The sequence below is a fragment of the Dermacentor variabilis genome, chromosome 3 (assembly GCF_050947875.1).
Source record: "Dermacentor variabilis isolate Ectoservices chromosome 3, ASM5094787v1, whole genome shotgun sequence".
Taxonomy (NCBI): domain Eukaryota; kingdom Metazoa; phylum Arthropoda; class Arachnida; order Ixodida; family Ixodidae; genus Dermacentor; species Dermacentor variabilis.
Window position 1 is genome coordinate 183,844,549 of NC_134570.1, and position 19,619 is coordinate 183,864,167.

The 19,619-nt window shown below is 49.2% G+C and overlaps 1 protein-coding gene across 1 annotated transcript; it reads right to left on the reverse strand.

Annotated features, from left to right (window-relative positions):
• Positions 1 to 473: 473 nt before the first annotated feature.
• On the reverse strand, positions 474 to 19,374 carry LOC142574940 (uncharacterized). Its single transcript, XM_075683927.1, has 2 exons — positions 19,141 to 19,374; positions 474 to 901 (listed from the first exon to the last, which is right to left on the reverse strand). The coding sequence occupies exons 1-2, from the start codon at positions 19,372 to 19,374 to the stop codon at positions 602 to 604; spliced, it is 534 nt and encodes a 177-aa protein (XP_075540042.1). The 3' UTR covers positions 474 to 601.
• Between the last annotated feature and the right edge of the window lie 245 nt (positions 19,375 to 19,619).

Sequence of the window (19,619 nt, forward strand, 5' to 3'; positions counted from 1 at the left end):
ATAGATAGATAGATAGATAGATAGATAGATAGATAGATAGATAGATAGATAGATACTGTCAAAGTGTCAAATCTTCGCCAAGAAATGCCTCGCATTTAAGAACTGAGCCCTGTGATTGCACGTAATACTCCAAATAAGGTTGTCACTGTGGAGAATTTCGGCCTTACTTTGCTGTAATGTTTTTTTTTCTACGAGAAAAATATAAGGTCTTTACAAGCACATACTTTCCACGCTAGCACAGAATAGGTAGCTTTCTCGGGCATTGAACAACTGCTTGAAGGACAGGTGGATATAATGGTATTTTCTGCAGCGTCCCGGTATTCCGTTTACCCATATAGTGGTGGTATCTGTTATATCATTTGTTAGGTAGATGCAAAGTTTAGAGTTTCGTAATAGTGAGGTATAATACTTAAGTAAAGAACCAATGTGCAAAACAGACAGGCAACACTCATTTCGTAAGAAATATCCCCGTAGTAAATGTGTTAGTTTATTTCTTTCGTGTTGAGCAGTGCGACGAAATATCGAAGTGCCATGTTCGAAGAGAGAACACACGGTTCTTTACTGCGTGGTTCTACCCTTCTGATGGGAGCACGCCCGATGCTCAGCGGAGGGCTGGCGCGTATAAGGCCACATAGCTAGTGTTCAGGACGTCTCTATTGTCCTCGTCAGGCATTGCCTCTCGGTCAATAGTCAGCGTGGCTGGAGGCGCAGGTGGTTCGGAGGGCGGGATCTTGGCCTTACCGTAAGCCGCGGGATTCAGAAAGTCGTAGTGCTTCAGGGTACGAACAGCCAGAGTGCTGGCAAAGAAGATGGCCAACAGAAAGGCCACCATGGCGCAAAGGCCAATGCAGAGCTGCGGCAGAGACCAGCTGGCATCGGGCCGGATGTCGCCGGGAACGGCCTGCACCTCGATCAAGCAGCGGATGAATGAACCGTTAGTTTCGCTAAGTTTGCAGGTTGAGTGACAGACTGAACACCACGGTTTAAGCTATCAGTGCAACGCGCGTACCAAGAAAACCACCGTGGTGAAGGCCTACGCATTAAGTTCAAGTACGTTGAGGTTGCTTGACCCAGGGCTCTGTACTCGAGCGTATTGTCAATGCACCCACAATCAAATTGCGTGCGCCCCAGTCTGAAGTGATATTTGGTACTTTGTACTCACCACTGCAATAAAACAACCATTAAGCCAACGGGATCATATAAACTTTTATGGAGCGATAGAACATTCAAAGCGCATAGCAATGCTTTGTAAACACGGTGGATAAACCACATGCTAGAGCAGGGGGAAACCTGTGCCGCAAAGTTAGCCTGACTTAATTGGACATTCATTCTCACAGGTTTCATGCATCCGCTGAGCAGAAATCTGGTGAACTTGCGCGAAATTCTCACGTTTCCAACAATGCTCTAACCGAAATTCAAGCAAAAAGTTAAAACAGGTAAGAACGATTATTTTTGCTCGAATTGGTATTCCACTGCAGCGTTACGACTTTTTTTCACTCTGGAGGGATACCTAAGAGAAGAAATGACGGTTTTACACTCAGGTTACGACCTCTTGAAATCATTTCCAGCCATGCACTGTCTGCATTTGTGGTTTGAACTATGCTACCTCATATGTAGGTACGCGTTCTCTTGTCATGACTTTAAAAGTAGCACAATTAGCACAAGTAGTAGTACTCTTATCACCGTACAGCACCAGGCGGCCAACTAGGTGTTCGGTTAATGCGGCATTTGCATTGCATCCAATGCACGGACTCGCTAGACTGTGATGCGCGCAAAGTACGTGCGACATGCAGCATATACAGGGTCTCCCTCGTAATTTGAGCGAATACTTTAAAATTGAAAGGCGCGTAGGAAGCGAACTGAACCTAATGGATACTTGCTAAATGCTTAGCTATTGTCCAGACTCCTCTTTACGTTGCCAGAAATCCTTATTTTGGCAAAAGGAAATCATTCATTGGTCAACACTGCTCTCATTTTTCGCATCTTAGTTTTCTGCATACCTCTTCAGTTACCTTTAGTAGCACCGCATTACGGCTGCTCATAAATTGAAGAACATGGCTAGCACGCACCAATTTCCAGTTTTCCCTGCCCTCTTCAACCTGTCTACATTTGTGCAACAGTGTATCGCAAAGAATCAGGAAGCAACATTGCGGGAAAAGACATGCCAAGTGCGTAGAATGGCCTATTGATGTAGTTACATATACTTTTAGGAATGTGGCAATGTATACATCAGCCAGTCGTTGCATTAATGAGCACTTGAAAGAGTATGGACGTCTTAGTCGACCGCAACCAGCTCGCATCTACCTCTCCACTGAGATAATTGAGCATGTCGAACTATGCGGAATGACAGTTTATTATTGTAAAGGAGCCCCGATTCTGCGGCCCGAGAATTATCAGAACTTAATTTCTTTATATAAAGGCTATCGGATTCTATAAGTTTTGGTTCCATTGTCTGCACAACTCCGAACTACATTTTACAGAATTACTTCTTATCTTCCTTTCTTGAACATTCTACTGCCATTCTATCTTTGTGTACACCGTCATATTCTATGCCTTCTTAAGCAAGGATATGATGCAGTAAATATGTTGAAAGTAGCTCCATGCTCTATCTGCTTCTTGTGTCGTCCTGCCGGCAGTGAAGTATAATATGTATGCTTTTATTAGGTATTATGTATTATCTGTTATGCGTTGTGTCAATATAAAGCGTTCGTTATTAATTAGGCTGGCTAAGTTGTGCTTGCCTGCCCTGTTGTGCCATTGCATTCAAATATTTTCTAGATTTAGGACATGAAAAGAGAACGCTGTGTTTGCATTTTTCCTGGTTATTGAAAGCTCAGAAAGGAGGTTCAGCGGAGCATTTTTGTTTTGTTGATCACATAGTGGAGCCCACCCAGTTGATGAATGTTGCCTTGTACTACTTCAAATAATAATCAAATAAATCAATACTTTTTAAAATTTCACCCTAGAAAGCCCAACGTATTGTTTTTGACATTGATACAATGATGTGGGGCTCCCACACCGCGGGACAACGGGCGCGAAGGTCGGTGCCATGAAAGACGATGAAGCGCGTAAGCTACACGCTCTTCTTCTCGTCCGCCATTAAAGAGAACCGCCTTTTTTCAAGACTCCGTCTTCAATATACGCTACATTTTTCTGGTGGAGGTGCGGGGTACATGCTACCACTCCCAGATCGAACACTGTCTACAAGCCCAGTACGAAGTCCGGTCGAGCTGTCTCCTGTTCACGTACGGACAAGCCGTCGACTTCAAGGACTGCCACCTGAGCACGAGCCTCTACCCAATCGACTCAGAAGGACGAGTACATCAGTTCCGTCTTCTTGCTCAACCGCACCGACCGAAGTCGTCCTTAACCAGCCGCGAATCCCCACATCCTTCCATGGGGACACCTTCGAAAATGTTGAGGACTGGTGAGATCACTTTGGGTGTGTCGGAGAATTCAACAGCTGAACTCGAAAGTGCAAGCTACGCAGCGCCTACTTTGCCCTCAAGGACTCTGCGCGGACATGGTTTGAGAACTCTGAGGTGGCCCTAGCCACATGGGACGGATTCCGACGGCAGCTAATCAGCACATACGCCAGCCTCGTTCGCAAAGAGCGAACTGAATCAATTCAGGCGAGAGTACAGCGGCCGAACGAAAGCGTCGCAATGTTTGTCGAAGGCATATGCCGAATTTTCCGACGCGTGGATCCGTTCACGCTGGAAGAAAAGAAGCTCAGGAACTTGATGATGCCTGGTGTCAAGCAAGAGTTATTCAGCAAAAAGACGCGGAATATACTCCGCAGCATCATCGATCCTTCAAGTACGAAAACAGAAGCAAACACAACCCTACAAAAATTGTTGGCGAATATCCAGGAACGCAGGATGAACTCATACAGGAACTCCAGAAAACATACACGGGAATCCGGACCGAGAATCCGAAACCATACCCTCAATATACGGGACCTCTGAACGAGACCTTATCGGGGACCTCCAACGCTATCTTCAGAAACCTAAGCGATGAAACCCTCCGAGTCTTTACACAGCAGCTGAACGAAGAAATAAGGACACCAGGGCGAACGTTCCTCGAGGAATGGACTACCGCTCACATAGTCCTTATACCCGAACCTGGAAAACCGCGTAGGCTCGATCAATTGCGACCGATCTCGCTCACCTTCTGCCTGGGCAAACTTTTTGAGCAAATCATACTCACTCGAATAGAACAGCACATGGAAGAACATGAACTACACCCCAATTGCATGCACGGATTCCGGAAAGGCATGCCAGCACAGGATGTCTTCCTCCTCCTCAAGGAAGGAGTCTTCAACCCACAACCGTGCAGCAACAACAACATACTCCTAGCCCTCGACGTGGAAAAAGCCTTTGATTATATAGCACACGAAACCACCCTAGCTGGCCTCGCCGCCATAGGATGCGGAAAGCGAGTATACTAGTATACCGTGGCTTTTCTCAGCCACCGCAAAGCCCGCATCGGCATAGCAGGCATACAGTCAGACATTTATGGTCTACCGCAAAAGGGTACTAATATCTCTTTTCCTCTTTAACATCAGATTTACAAAATTTGCCTGACAACTGCACAGCATACCCAAAATCGGATGTGCCTTCTATGCCGACGATATCATCCTATGGACAACCAAGTTCATACGGCAAAAGAGAAAACACATTACTCAAAGCTATCGAACAGATCCAGTCAAACCTAACAGCAGCCGGAGTGAGGTGTGCCCAACACGAATCGGAGTACCTTCAAGTCTGGCCAAAGCAGGCTAAGAAACATCGAGCCCTGCCAATACATCTCGAGATTCCAAGGCAACCTATCAAGTGCATCCCGACAACACGCTTACTAGGTATTTAAGTCCAGGAGAACAATGGAATAAAGGTAGCCTAAGAGAAATTAAATCACGTAATGAGAAGCATCGCATCACTCTTCGCCAGAGTAGTGCGCGGCAAAGATGCTTTCACAGAGCACGAAACCTTAAAACTGGTACAAGCCCTCGTCATAAGCGGTGTCACGTGCACACTCCTGCATCAAGTCAAGCGCAAAAGTGAGATCGAGTGCATGGACACTCTTATAAGAACGGCGGACAAAAGGGCCTTGCAGCTACCGTCAAGCACAAGCGCAAAGAAATTACTAACGCTAGGGTTATACAACACCTTTGAGGAGCTAGCAAGTGCCACGCTCATAGCGCAGAGGGAGCATCTCAACAAGACACAACAGGGAGGGCACCTTCTTCAACGGATAGGTTATCCGCTGACACCCCAGTACTGCAAAGAAGAAAGACAACTCCTGGGAAACCACGTTAGAGAGAACAATGTAGCAGACCCTATCCCCAAGAAAATGCACACCACCCACAGTCAAGAGAGGAGAGCAGTGCGTGCCCGCATGTTGCACAAACGCTGTTTCAGAGACCCAGATACATACTACAAGAAAGCTAGCCCGTATCCCTCGTCGCCACGTCGTGGGCCCAAATACGCAATAGCTGTCGTCAATCAGGGGAACTTGGTCGCCTCTGCCTCCATCGGTGCCCTATGCAGCACAGCAGCAGACGCAGCAGCTATCGCTTTCGCACCTCGCGACTCCGAGAGCAAGCGAAGGTCCCCCGCATCCTTACGGACTCACAAGCGGCGTGTCGTTTATACATGAACGGAACACTCCCTATACAACTATACAGGCCATTCGAATCCTGGGCCGTTCACTAGAATGGACCCATGATATCGTCTGGTGCCCCGGGCACGAAGGCCTGCGGGGCAACGAAGAGCCGGACTGCGCAGCTCGAGGTCTCACTAGCCGAGCGGCAGAGCACACCGTTCTTCAGTCCCCGAGAGACCGACGAGTGACCCACGAGTTATTAACCACAAGTCAACAAATACTGCAGGACGATCGTCTAGAAGGAACACAATACGCTCCCCCACACAAAGCTCTAAATAAACTCCAGTAAAGGGACTGGCGCTGCCTGCAAACGAAGACGTACCTACACTTGTCTCGTCTACATGCAATCTCCCCAGACAGGTATACGTCCCGGACATGACCCTGGTGTAGCACCCACAGAGCGACACTCGCGCACATAACAGACGAATGCACCGGCCGTCCGGGCGACACAGTTTTGACACGAGTCACACCACACACACTCACTACGTGGTCTTGGGACGCGAGACTCTCCAAACTCGATCTGGGAAACCAACTGGCGATCCTCGACCAGGCTCGGTGAGCCGCGATCGCCAGTGGAGCCCTATCAGAGCGAACCACCCTGGAATAAACCGCGCAACGATTTCTGCTGTAATAACGTTCCATCCTCCTCTTCCTCGGAGGCCTAATACGCAACCCACCAAAGACCGTTGCAGAGTTTCTCGTGGAAGCCATATCAATGGAAAAGGCACTGCAGCAGCGAACAAGGCAGTACAACCGGCACGTGTTGACCCTATCGCGTGACCCTCTCGCTATATACCATTGGACAATAACCGACGCTTTGCGGGAGCTCCTTAGGCTTGTTGTTCGAGAACAGCTCCAACAGCTTCGGTTGGCTCCGACATCGTTACCGCGACATCGCTCTGGCTGAGGTCATCCGGGAGGAAATCAGGCAGGCGGTCCAAGTCACAGAGCGAAGAGAGACACCAGAGCACGAGGTAAGGCAGCCACAGCCTCGCATGTCGTATGCGGAAGCTACGAGAAGTTCCTTGTCCCCAATTTTTCACGATGTGAGCGATGTCCCCGGCCTTTCATGGTGCGCGCACCGTTCAACTAGCAACTGGTGACTTGAGGCCTCGCCGCACGCCATTTATGGCTGATAGATGACCACCCCGCAAGAGCGACGTATGGCGAACTGCAGACCGGAGGCCCTTCTGTTTTCATTACGGTGAAGCCGATCACCACTATAGGGCGTGTCCTTATCGCCGAGATGGGCTCCGTGGATTTTCACTGAATGCGCCGCGACCGCGCAATGGTGAACGCCCCCTGGAGATTGAACGAGGCACTGGCATCCGAAAGGATGCCAGGACCTCGTTGGCCCCACGATTCCGTGACCCCCAGTCACCGTCACGTGCCCGAAACAGGTCTTCCAGCCCCCGCTTCACGCCGAGCGCAACAAGGCGTCGCTCACCCAGCCCCGACCCTCGGGAAAACTGAGTCCAGCGACCTGTGGAGCTGAGGTTGCTGACGTTGAGAACGCTGAAGATCCTCCACAACGCAATCGCGATATGACGTAATTGAGAATCAGAGAAAGTAGTGCAGTTCGGTATTAGTATCTTGCGATGTACCAGTTACCATAGATGACCACGAAGTCACGGCGTTAATCGACACGGGTGCGCACACGTCTGTTATGAGCCGGAATCTCACGCATATACTGAACAAAGTTTCGGCGCAATGGACCGGCACTCCGATTCGTGCTGCAGGAGGGCACCTCATAAAGCCAATGGGCCTGTGCACGGCACAAGTCAACATTCGGGGCTTCACGTACATCGGCGACTTCATCATTCTTCCTGTGTTCAAAGAACCTTATACTCGGCATGAATTTCCTTCAGGCGAACGGCGCCATCATCGACCTGCAAGAGTCTAGAGTCAGCTTCGCTACTACGCAAGCCATAGCGAACAGTAATGACAACGACCGTGACATCGTGCTTCGCGTATCTGACAATCATTTCACGTTGCCACCTAAGAGCAGCATACTTATTCTCCTATGTGACATAGAGGGCGATGCCGAACGAATTGCTAAGGCAAACATCCCCCTGCTTCTTGAGCGCCACATTTGCTTCTTCACGTGCGAAAGAAATGTTCAGTTGTTTTGGCAACAAACGTCAGCAACAAGTATCGGCATGTCGCGAGGAACGACAATTGTACTTCATCGCGAAAGCACTGATGTTGCTGACATTGCCACATTCGAAATCGCGTCGCCTCAGAAATCTGAGTTACCCAGCCTAAAAGAACGGATTCACGTTACCGCTGCTCTGCCAAACCATCAGAAAGACCGTCTACATAGTCTTGTGATTTCGGACGGTTTTTCAACATCATACAAAGTACGGCGCACGTCCATCACAGAGCACCGAATTATAACGGACGAGTCCGCACGTCCTGTTCATCAGGATCCTTGCAGAGTGTCTCCAGTGGAAAGGGAAGCGATCAAGCATCAGGTGAAAGAGATGCTCCAAGACGACGTGATCCAGCCATCCACAAACCCGTGGACCTTGCCTGCATTGTTAGACAGAAAGGTAGACAAAACACTACGCTAACCTGTAGATTACAGAAAGTTGAACCGTGTAACGAAGTGCGACGTTTATCCATTCCCACGCATCGACGACGCAATGGATCGTCTACAACACGCCAAGTTTTTTTTTTTACTTCGTTGGATCTTAAATCAGGGTGTTGGCAAATCGAAGTAGATCAACAGCATCGTTAAAAAACAGCGTTTGTGACACCTGACAGGCTTTATGAGTTCAGAGTTCTCCCCTTCGGTCTCTGTTCCGCACCTGCCAGCTTTCAGCGGATGATGGATACCGTGGTTGCTGAACTCAAATCGCAAACCTGCGTCGCATACTTGGACGACATCGTCGTGTTCTAGAGCACGTTTGACGAACATCTCGCACGGCTCAAAAGTGACCTCGCTGCGATCCGTACTGCCGGCCTCACCATAAAGCCTGGAAAAGTGCTACTTCCCGTTCCGAGAGCTCGAATGTCTTGGCAATGTCATTGGCCCTAAAGTAGTCTGACCAGACCCCGACAAGTTAGCTGCCATCGCCGAGTTTTCACCACCCACAGACATGAAGGCTATCCAGCGCTTCCTCGGTTTGTGCGCATATTAAACGCGCTTCGTCGAGGGATTCTCGAGAATTGCTGAGCCTCTGACACGGCTTACACGCGACGATGTGCCTTTCATTTGGAAGGACGGACAGCAGCAGTCCTTTAATAACTTGCGCAAGCATTTGCAAGCAGCCCCAATATTTGTTCATTTCGACGAAGAGGCTCAAATCATAATTGATACTGACGCCAGCAATGGGGGTGTCAGCGCCGTTCTTGCGCAGCGGCAAGCTGGTGCGGAACGTACCATTGCTTATGCAAGCCGCAGTCTTACCAAGGCTGAGAAAAACTACTCAACCACTGAATAAGAATGCTTAACGGTTGTGTGGGCAATTAGCAAATTCCGACCCTACTTGTAGGTCGAACCTTTAAGGCTGTCAGCAATTACGACGCCCTGTGTTGGATTGCTAACCTAAAGGATCCTTCAGACAGACTACCCCGTTCGAATCTGCGCTTACGAAAGTACGACATTGCAGCTGTCTCAAGATCTTGAAGGAAACACAGCGCGCTGACTGTTTATCACGCGCGCCAGTACCTATGGCGTCATCGGACCCCAACCACGACTTGCCATTTGTCGGCGTTATCGACGCCATAGATATGGCTGAGCACCAGTGAGCAAACCCTCAGCTGCTGCCGCTGATTGAGCACCTTCCAAGGAGTGGACGGCGTTTTGTCCCGCTCGCTCGTGCTCGGCTTATCACCGTACTATTTGCCCAACAACGTCCTTTACAGGAAAGCTACGGAAGCGATCCAAATACGTACCTCCTTGTCATGCCGTCGGCGCTGCGCCAATACATCTTGCAAGCCTGCCATTATAAGCCATGCTCGGGCCAACTGGGATTCGCTAAGACATTAGCAAGGATACAACAGAAGTATTACTGGTGCCGGCTTTTGTCTTCCTTACAACGGTACGTGAAGACCTGCCGCGATTGTCAGTGCCGCAAGAAACCGCAAGTTGAAGTGCTTTGCTTTCTCCACCCTGTGGATCCTCCTCAAGCACCGTTCCAACAAATAGCAATGGATCTACTTGGGCCATTCCCAGTAACCTCTTCGCGGAATAGATGGATAGTTGTCGATACAGACTACTTAACCCGGTACGCCGAAAGCGAAGCTATGCCGCAAGCAAACTCGCATGAACTGGCCGAGTTCTTTGTACGCCACATCGTCCTTCGACATGGTGCAGCGTCTACTCTCATCACCGAGCGCGGTACAGCATTTACAGCCGAACTTATGCAGGGCCTTCTCCTGCTCATGGATTGCTCTCACCGCAAGAGCACTGTGCATCTCCCTCAAACCAAAGGATTAACGTGACGTCTGAACAGAACGCTGGCTGATATGCTCTCCATGTATGTCGACGTAGAGCACAAGACGTGGGACAAGATTTTACGTTATGTGACATTCGCGTATAACACTGCTGTACAGAAGACCACAATGTTTACGCCGTTCTAACTTGTATACGGGCGCCAGGTCACGTCCACACTTGACGCACCAGTCCCACCAGCGAAGACATCGAAGAGTTTGTACAAAGAGCCGAAGAAGCGCGCCAGCTTGCTCGGCATCGTATACGGAGCCAACAGCTTACCGACACCCTTCGATACAACCAGGGCCGACGCGACGTCTATTACAATACCAGTGCCTGCGTGTGGGTTTGGGGGCCCATCTGTCGCCGTGGACTTTTGGAAAAGTTGCTCCGCCGGTATTTTTGTCCCTACAAAACTGCACGCCGCCTCAGCGACGTGACCTATGACGTCGTCTGCAGTTCTGACTCCGGTTCGCTCCGTCCTCGTCCTCGTACTGCAGTTGTTCATGTAGTGCACTTGAAACCATACTATGCCCGTACGTCAACGCCGAGATACAACTGAGCAGGTCCATTTCTTGTCGATGGTCGCTTTTCCCACGGAGGGCAATCGACGCAATGATGAGGGGCTTCCGCACCGCGGGACGGCGCACGCAAAGGTCGGCGCCATGAAAGACGATGAAGCGTGTAAGCTGCACGCTCTTCCTCTGGCCCGTCATTAAAGAGAAGCGTCTATTTTCCAGACTTCGTCTTCAGTCTACGTTACAACATGTTGGACATTCATTTTATGCGGATGCAAAATAAAAAAAACACAGTTTATATTATCATTTTTCATACGAATGGAGAAGTTTTCCAAAAGCCGTAAGTTCAGCGAATTCAAAGGAAATTAATTGCAATAAGACAGGAAAATCAAACCCTCCAAGAAGGGCTCAATGTCGAAATGCTCTTTTTGCACCCTTACTATCTCTAATAATTTCCAGAGTAGTGCTAAAATAGAATTCGTTAGCAGAACACCTTCTGTGCACACTCTCAAAACAGTTGCGCTCTTTCTGGGTGTATATTTGCTGCACAACCAAAATTGTCATCTGTTTTGTTTGCGTTTCCTTTCTTGAAAACGCTGCGCTCGTAACTTTCCTGTCGAGAATGCTTTCTCATGCTGATAACGCGCATGCCGTTCGCGACTCGGAAGTACTGGGCTCACAGCTTTAATGAAAGGAATTGCGGAAAGAAAGATGACGATTATTGTTGTGTGGCAAATATACACCCGAAAGGGCGCAACTGTTTTTAGAGCGCACCCTTTCAATAATTTGAGGGTGCTAAGAGGGTGTATTTTGCGAAACAGGCACCTTCGAGAGGTTAGGTGGTTTTGACATTTCAACATTGTAAGAAAGCAGGGAGCCATAACGTGCATATTCGCCAGCGGTTTCAGCGATGTCATTTTTCGAACTCGTCATATGATTACTTTAGACTATGGATGTTAACCTGTTGCTCCAAGTAGTTGACATTTCCAGCGGTGAAGTTGAAAGGCGTAGTTTTTTTTTGCGTTTGATTCCCGCATTGCCTTTTGCTTTTCACCATATGCTTCATATAAGTTGTTTCAGCTCGGTGTTGTTTTATAGATCAGCTACGAATCATCAGTGAATCACAGCGCGTCATTCAGTCATACTTTTTGTCTTCAGGTGAACGCTCTTTCTGGTATAGCATCGGGGCCGGCGCGATGTTATGCGCAGTACGTCTTGCATTGTTTCTCGCATTGCAGGTCCGTACACTGTGGAGATCCAGCAGAGGATGCTCTAAAAGAGGATCAAGCTATAATGCCGGAGGTCGCTCGTAGTCATCATGGCTTGAGTGTACTTGATGACTATGTCAGCATCGCGCCTCGGTCCAGCAGGACCGTTTTCGTCGGCACCGAAACAGCCGTAGACGCAGAAGGCGTCATCGCGGGCGATCAACGTGTAGTGCTAGACCGTAAAATTTGCGGCGCAAGAAGGATCACTCGACTCCACGAAGGAAAACCGAAAGGGATTCTCGCAAGCTTCTGCCAGCAGTTCAAGCACATAAATAAGGGCACGACAATCACATACATCGAGGAAATTGTGGAGGCTTGGAATGCGTTTGTCCTCTCGGATTCTGCCGCATCTACCTTCACGACCATATTACTGAATTCAGATTTAGACACAAATCCAAGTCTCTTCTTCAGTAAGCAGCACGAGGTCCGAAGCCTTCTCCGAGGATACTAAGACTGTTTTTCGACGTCACGGAGGATTCGACAAACACCAGTTGTAAAGCATCGCATAATAACCGAAGTGTGCGCTCAATCACTCCGCCAGATACCTTACCGAGTTTCGACGCGAGGACGCGAAGCTAGAAGGTGAAATGTCGACAAAATGCTGCGCGACGACATTCAGCTGTCGAAAACCCCGTAGTGATGGCGAAGAAAAATTACGGAGCCCTATATTTCTGCGTCGATTATCGTCGACTGAACAACATCAGAAGAAGTACTTACGCGCACTCCCACGGATAGAAGACACATTGGATAGGCTCTGCAACGCTAAATACTTCGCATCAATGGATCTCACCGCTGGCTACTGGCAAATAGAAGTCGACGAGAAGGATCGCGAAGAAACCGCCTTCATCTTGCCAGGTGGCCTCTACGAGTTCAAGGTCATGCCACTTCGACTGTACTCGGCACCTGCAACGTTCCAGCATGTGATAGGGTATTTTCATGATTGAAGTCTCATACCTGTCTTGTTTACTTGGATGACGTCGTCGTCATCGCGGGAAATTTCGGCGATCACCTAAGCCAGCTTGCGACAGTACTAGAAGCCATGAAGTCATCAGGGCTCACTCTGAAGCCGGAAAAGTGCCGTTTCGCGTACGATGAGCTTGTGTTCCTGGAGCACGTCATAAGCAAATCTAGAGTCCGCCGCGACTCACAGAAGGCAGCTGCCATCGCAAAGTTCCAGCAGCTCAATGACAAGTATGGAGTGCGTAGGTTCCTGGGCATGTGTTCCTACTACATGCGCTTTGTCAAGGACTTTTCACGCATATCTGAGCTACTGGCAGATATAACTAAATGTGATGTCGTGTTCAACTGGGAAACGCCGCAGACCGACGCATTTCGCGAACTCCAACAACGCAAGCAGTGGCTACCGGCAATTGCGTACATTGAAGAGGACGCCGATACAGAAATCCACATTGACGCCGGTAGCCTAAGACTCGGTTCCGTCCTATTCCAGAGGAAAGACGGACTTGAACGGGTGATAGCTTACGCTAGCCGGTCACTGTCAAAAGCAGAAGACAATTATTCTAGGGCCGAAAATAAATGCCAAGCCATCATTTGGGCTGCAGCAAAATTCTACCCTTACCTATCGGCAGGCCGTTCAAAGTCGTCAGCGACCATCACGCGTTAGGTTGGCTAGTGAATTTAAAGGACCCTTCAGGAAGGATGGCGCGATGGACCCTCAGACAGCAAGAATATAAGATCTCTGCTAACTACAAGTCCGGACGAAAACACTATGATGCCCATTTATCACGTGCCTTATTCACCCGCCGCCGCAAGATGACGAGGATGACGACGCCTTCCTTGGAATAATAAGCGCTCAAGACTTTGCTCAATAGCATCGAGCAGACCCGGAGCTAAAATGCCTAGTCGAGTATTTGCAAGGAAACACCGACCTTCTACCCAGGGCATTTGAGGGAGGATTGCATTTGTTCTCGCTTCAGAACAACCTACTCGTAAAGAAGAACTACTCACCAGTCCGCGCCAACTGCTTTCTCGTTGTTCTATCGGCGCTGCGTGCAGAAATACTGCTTGCCCTACGTGACGATCCTACCGCTGGCCACCTCAGGTTCTCCCGGATGCTATCGAGGATGCAGGAAAGGTATTACTCACCGCACCTGACCACCGACTTCGCCCGTTACGTAAAGACATGCCGAGACTGTCAGCGACGCTATACACACCAAGGCCAGCGGGATTACTACAGCGGATCGAGCCTCCTTACCGAACATTTCAGCAGATCGGGGTGGATTTGTTTGGACCCTTCCGACGCCAACATCCGGAAATAAGAAGATCGCTGTGGTGACGGACTACTAAGCTGCTTCGCTAAAACGAAAGCTCTATTGAAAGGCAGCGCATCTGAAGTGGCAAAATTCTTCGTCGCGAGCATACTCCTGCGACTTGGCGCCAGAAAAGTCATCACCAACAGAGGAACGGCCTTTACTGCGGAGCTCACCCAAGCCACTCTGCAATACAGCCAGACAAGCCACAAGGGGACAACTGCCTACTATCTGCAGAGAGATGGTCCTACGGAGCGCCTGATAAGACTGTCACCGATATGCTAGCAATGCACGTCGACGTCGAACACAAGACGTGAAATGCTGTCGTGCGGTACGTAGCCTTCGCTTACAACATGATCGGTGCAAGAAACAAGAGATCGCGCCGTTCAAGCTGGTTGACGACAGGCACGCGAAGACGGCTCTCGACGCCATGCTGCCGCACATCAACGACATAGAGAACCTTGACGTCGCCGCCTCTCTCCAGCGTGCCGATGAAGCCCGACAGCTCGCCCGCCTGGGGATCAAGAACCAGCAGAGGACCGACAGCCGACAACACATCCTTCGACGACGCTACGTCGAGTACCAGCCCGGCAACCGTGTTTGGGTTTGGACACCAACACGTCAATGAATACTTAGCAAGAAGCTTTTACGGTGCTAATTTGGACCCTACAAGCTCATCCGGTGCATTGGCGCACTGGACTTTCAGGTCGTGCCAGACGGCACTTCGCTATCACATCGGCGTCGTTCACGACCTGGAATCGTCCACGTTGTGCGACTTAAGTCGTTCTGCCAGCGCTAACGAACTTTGGGACTCTGCATATCAGAACTTTGGACATTCTTCTTTGGACTGTGTAACCTTGGACGTTGTTTCTTTGTTGTTTGGCTACTTTTCTTTAATATGTGTGCTGTTTGTTTTGCGCTCTCCTGTTATGTTTGCAGCATCGGAGCGAAGCTTTTCAAGGGGCATATTCAAGTGGCAAACTCAAGGGACATGCGGGGGCATATTCAAGTGCACTTGTTTCTCTTATTCGGGTGACCGAATTTCACCGCCGAGCAAATGTTATCGCCTAGCGCGGCACGCCCCCGCATGTATCGGAAGCGTCTCGAATGATATCGACGGTTCTATCTGCTGTTTGTTGTCACCGAGCTTGTGTAATCTGATACAATGTGCGACGCGAATTATTCAGAACTTTCTGGAATGCACGCGGGTACCAGCGAATACTCTGGGAACATCGATGACTCATGTGTAAACGCCGACGCGCTTGACGAGCTGATCAGTTTTTTTTTTCGAAGATCGGCCGACTGTGTTCGCCGCTATCGTTGTTCTTTCCGTGTAACTAGCTTTTGGGGGCAAAGGCTCGCTCAACAAAGCGCTAATTTCGTCATTCACAGTTTTGCAGCCTTCTTCACCTTCACTTCCACGTGACAATGTAGAGAAGAGACAAACCCGGCATGTATTATTATAGAGTAATCTTAAATAGCGGTCTTCTTCCACGCACGTGACTATCCGTGACAGGACACAACATTGAGAAGTAACTACAAGTACTATATATTTCATACGCAAAGGTGTATTTGGCCCCGTGGTCAGTAAATATGACGTAATATTGTGAGAATCTCCCGCCATAACATGCTAACGGACGACGACACAGACAGCGCAATTCTTGCGTCGTGCCTTTTGCCTCAAGGTATCCACATCCATGTTTGCATCTTAATACTTAAGCACATCTACATTTGCAGCTGCTAGGGTAGCCCATGAGTGCGGATACCAAAGTCGCTAAGGAAATAATTGAGGCCACCTTAACGAAACCGATAGGTGAAAATCAAAAGCAGTCCATGACGGCGCCTCTCGTCAACGCTGTGCGATGTTTCGACGCTAAGAATGTGTGCCAACTAAAGAAAAGTGGCAGCGGAGTGCTTCCGGCGATTATCGTAGCACCTTTACTGAGTAGCATAAAAACTATACAAAATAAGCCGTGACAGCCTTTCGGGTAGCGTCTGGTAGCGCCTCGTCGAAGCGAAACGCTCTTAGGATGATTAGGCAATATTTTATGGTCAATTTAAGCGGTTTTACGGTCAATACGCCACGCGGTGGCCCTCACGTGAACTAAAACCTCATGTCCAGAAATGCTTGATACGTGGAGGGGAGCTTGCGAGGTAGCACATGGCTGGGTGATGGCAGCTCAATGCCATGTAGCTGTGTCTTCTAACACTAAAGCCTTGCGGGCCAAAACGCTGTGCGCTGTCTCTAATGCATACACGGACAGGATGGCAGTTTGCGTGAAGTCATGGATGCCGTATGTGACATACTGCTTGGCCATTGGGGAAGCCCAGTTCAGGTTGCAGGTGCCAAGGAGCTGCAGCCTGTCACAAAAATATAAGGCTTTTTCTTCATCCGGAGCTTGTCAGCTTGACCGCATCTGCATAAAGTGAGCCTTATAGGCGCTTCACAGGTTTTCGCATGTAGAGAGCAGCGCCGCTGTCCCACTAGACAAGGTTGGAGAGGCATGCCCTTTCAAAATGTTCCAAGCCTGAACTGCACCTGAGAGACGCCCTTCTGCTATGGAGCACTTCTCGGCCTCTGTCTACGCGTATCGAATAGCGACAGACTTGATTATATATACTCAGGTTACGGGTTCCTCTTGAAAACCATAGAAATCAGGAAGAGTCGCCGCCGCTTGCGGTGAAAGCGCGGTTCGTCCGACGACTGAAGCAAACGCGTCAGACATTCGGGTCAGCGCATCTGACTCCCCCTGGCTAACCCCGCACGTCGTAAATTCTCGTAGGTCCAGCTAGTACATCTGCTCTCTTTAAGCCTAATGGACCAAGAATGGGAGAACATCGAATTCGAAAATAGCGCCCGCTAGTAACTAATACTTTGCTGTCGAAGTAACTAGACGGAAATCTGAGTGAAATACATGCATCTGTTTGGAACAATAGCGAGAAACAGGGCAGGACGACGGCTTGATTTATGCGAAGCAGGTGGCCGTCACCTACAAAACGCCGGTATAAAAGGTAATACGAAATGAACAGTCTTTTGAATGTTCCGGTAGCCCTGTGGTCCTATTCATTTTCAAGAGGCAGCGCGCGCAAGTTCGCCACATAGAGAAAGGAGACGTTGGAGAGGGGTAGCTGGAAGAGGCTAAGTTGACGCTATGCCCCATCCTAGTTATTTAATGCGCATCCACTTTTACAGTATTTCACGCACTTTCCGGGGCCAGCCATTCATGTGTGTTTGTACCTGACATTTCTCCCACGTGCATGGGTCTCTGGGTAGTCCGTCTTCGAATGGGTGCGAATCGAGCTGCTGTGCAGAGGGAACAAATCAAAACCAACTTGGATCGCTGAATATGCGGCGATGAGCCAACATGGGTCACTCTATATGCTGGACTAGGCAGGCATTCTTTTCTCTTCACTCGTTATGTGCTACTGGGCCAGTGCTGGTTTTCAATGAACCTTTTTGATGTGAACTTGGGTGCCTGGGTATCTGCCATTAGGTATGTGCCACTGAAAATGTCCCACGCTACAACGACGAAAACGATTCTTTAAATTTCTTCTATGCTGGGTAGAAGCGAATCCACGTCAGATGTGTTCGTGAATGACAGCAACCTGACGCTTCATCGGGCTGCGCCACAAGTGTACTGGGTGTGTCAATGAACGCCGTTCACACCAACGCTTTAGCGAACTGCGACGCGATTTAGATGGGCATGCGCCACTCTTGATGAATTTCGCGTCATCTTAGGGAACTTGATTTGTGCCAATGGGTGTGCGGCCATCTGGGTAACAATTCTCAGTGTTCGCAGGTACCGGTGCGCGCCGCTTCTCGCCTCGGAATACCAGGTGCGCACTTCTGCGCAGTACCACTAGATGGCGCAGTGAATCGAGAAAGTAGCGGGATCGAGGAAACCGGTTGATGCGTGAGGCGTTTCTCAGCGTTCACGCCCACTGGAGCGCAATGCATTTCGAAGGGCACACGAAGGCTTCGCGGCGGTGGCGTTTGACGGTGGCGAGCGTTAGGAAAGCGCGATAGAGGAGTCACACGGCAATAAGCGCCTCATTCATCACTCTTTTCGACGTGCTAATAAGATGAGTCACTATATTCATTCAGTGTTAATGCCTTACTATCGTCTGTCCATCGTGGGATAGGTTCTGCAGCAATATTGTTTCTCATACCAATGCACTGAGCGTATTTCGAGACATTCTAGCCCTCTACGCAGGGGACGTGCAGACGTCGTCTACACCGTGACAGCACGACGGCGGCTGTGGCACAAACGATCGGTACGCTGGTTTGCTCACCGGTTGGTTGGCATCGCGTGGTTGCTAATACCGAGTCTCTGGCTTTCGAGTTTCCCTTCATTAGTGCCTACTTGAGTTACTCCAACGCAGTCTTTCTGTAGTTTGTGCATATGAAGTGACAGCTGCCGTTTTCATGTCAATAAAAAAACTAATGTGCACCATTCAAAAGCAAGTAGATTTTTGTCCAACGCCACTTTAAGCGACTAATCAGGTGATAAAGGAACCTGTGGCTTAACTTAAGCGACTGGTTCGTCCTGTTGCAAGCTGCACCTACATGTGGATAAGCGAGAAGAAGCATGTTTAAGCCGCCTGCCAGTGTGATAGCTGCATGAAATTATTTCACATGTGTGGTTTGTTGTTTAGGTACTGTGTAATTTATGGTTGCGAATTTATTACGTCATAGATGAGAAACAAACTGATATCCAACTGAGTGGGGGTCGTGGATGCGCTTATAGCTGAAAAGTGCAAGTTGCCTTAAGAGCCCTAATACGCCTTAGCTGAAACATGTGACACCTCCTCACGGCATAAATTTATTATGTTCAAGGAAAATTATCCTTTGCAAAGAATCGACGATAAGACCTGAACACTGGTGTTGCAAACGCTAGACAGAAGCGAACAACTTCAAATGACCACTCCTTTAAACACCCATGATGTTCACAACACGGGTTGCTTGGACTGGCGGCGCTTACCCTGTCTTCAGAGGGCAGCAGCAGCATCGAATTGAACGGAGACGGCAAGGGTTGGAGGTCGCTGCTCGAGATGCCATGGCTGCGCAACAGCGAAGCGACCGCACTAACTTCTTCCGGCCTGCCTTCAGGTGCCAGTGTCGGGAGCCGCTGTCCGCTGCGTAACGCGGCTTGTTGTTGATTATGCTGTTCCAGCGAGTCCTGCAAAGGACACACGACGCAGCTGGTAGGTACCATATCCTTCGCCTTTCGAGATGTAACAAATTTCAATAGAAGACAGAAGACTTAAGCGATTTCTACGGCTCCAAATCCATTTATTTCGACGACGGTCTTATTCCCCAGTCAAGACCAGCATCGTGCTTGTTTCTTTGTTTTGGCTGCCGGCCTATTGCTCAAATAAAGGCGTTAACGCACTACGTAGAATTGGACAATAACCCAGTGGTTATAGGGAGGTTGGCAAAATGAGAAGGGTGAGGTCATCA

Excerpts from the sequence above, each read along its gene's own strand:
- LOC142574940 (XM_075683927.1), bottom strand. The coding sequence starts at position 19,374 with ATGGTACCTACCAGCTGCGTCGTGTGTCCTTTGCAGGACTCGCTGGAA. Across the intron at positions 902-19,140 it reads TGCTGCCCTCTGAAGACAGG|GCCGTTCCCGGCGACATCCG; the intron begins GTAAGCGCCGCC and ends ATCGAGGTGCAG.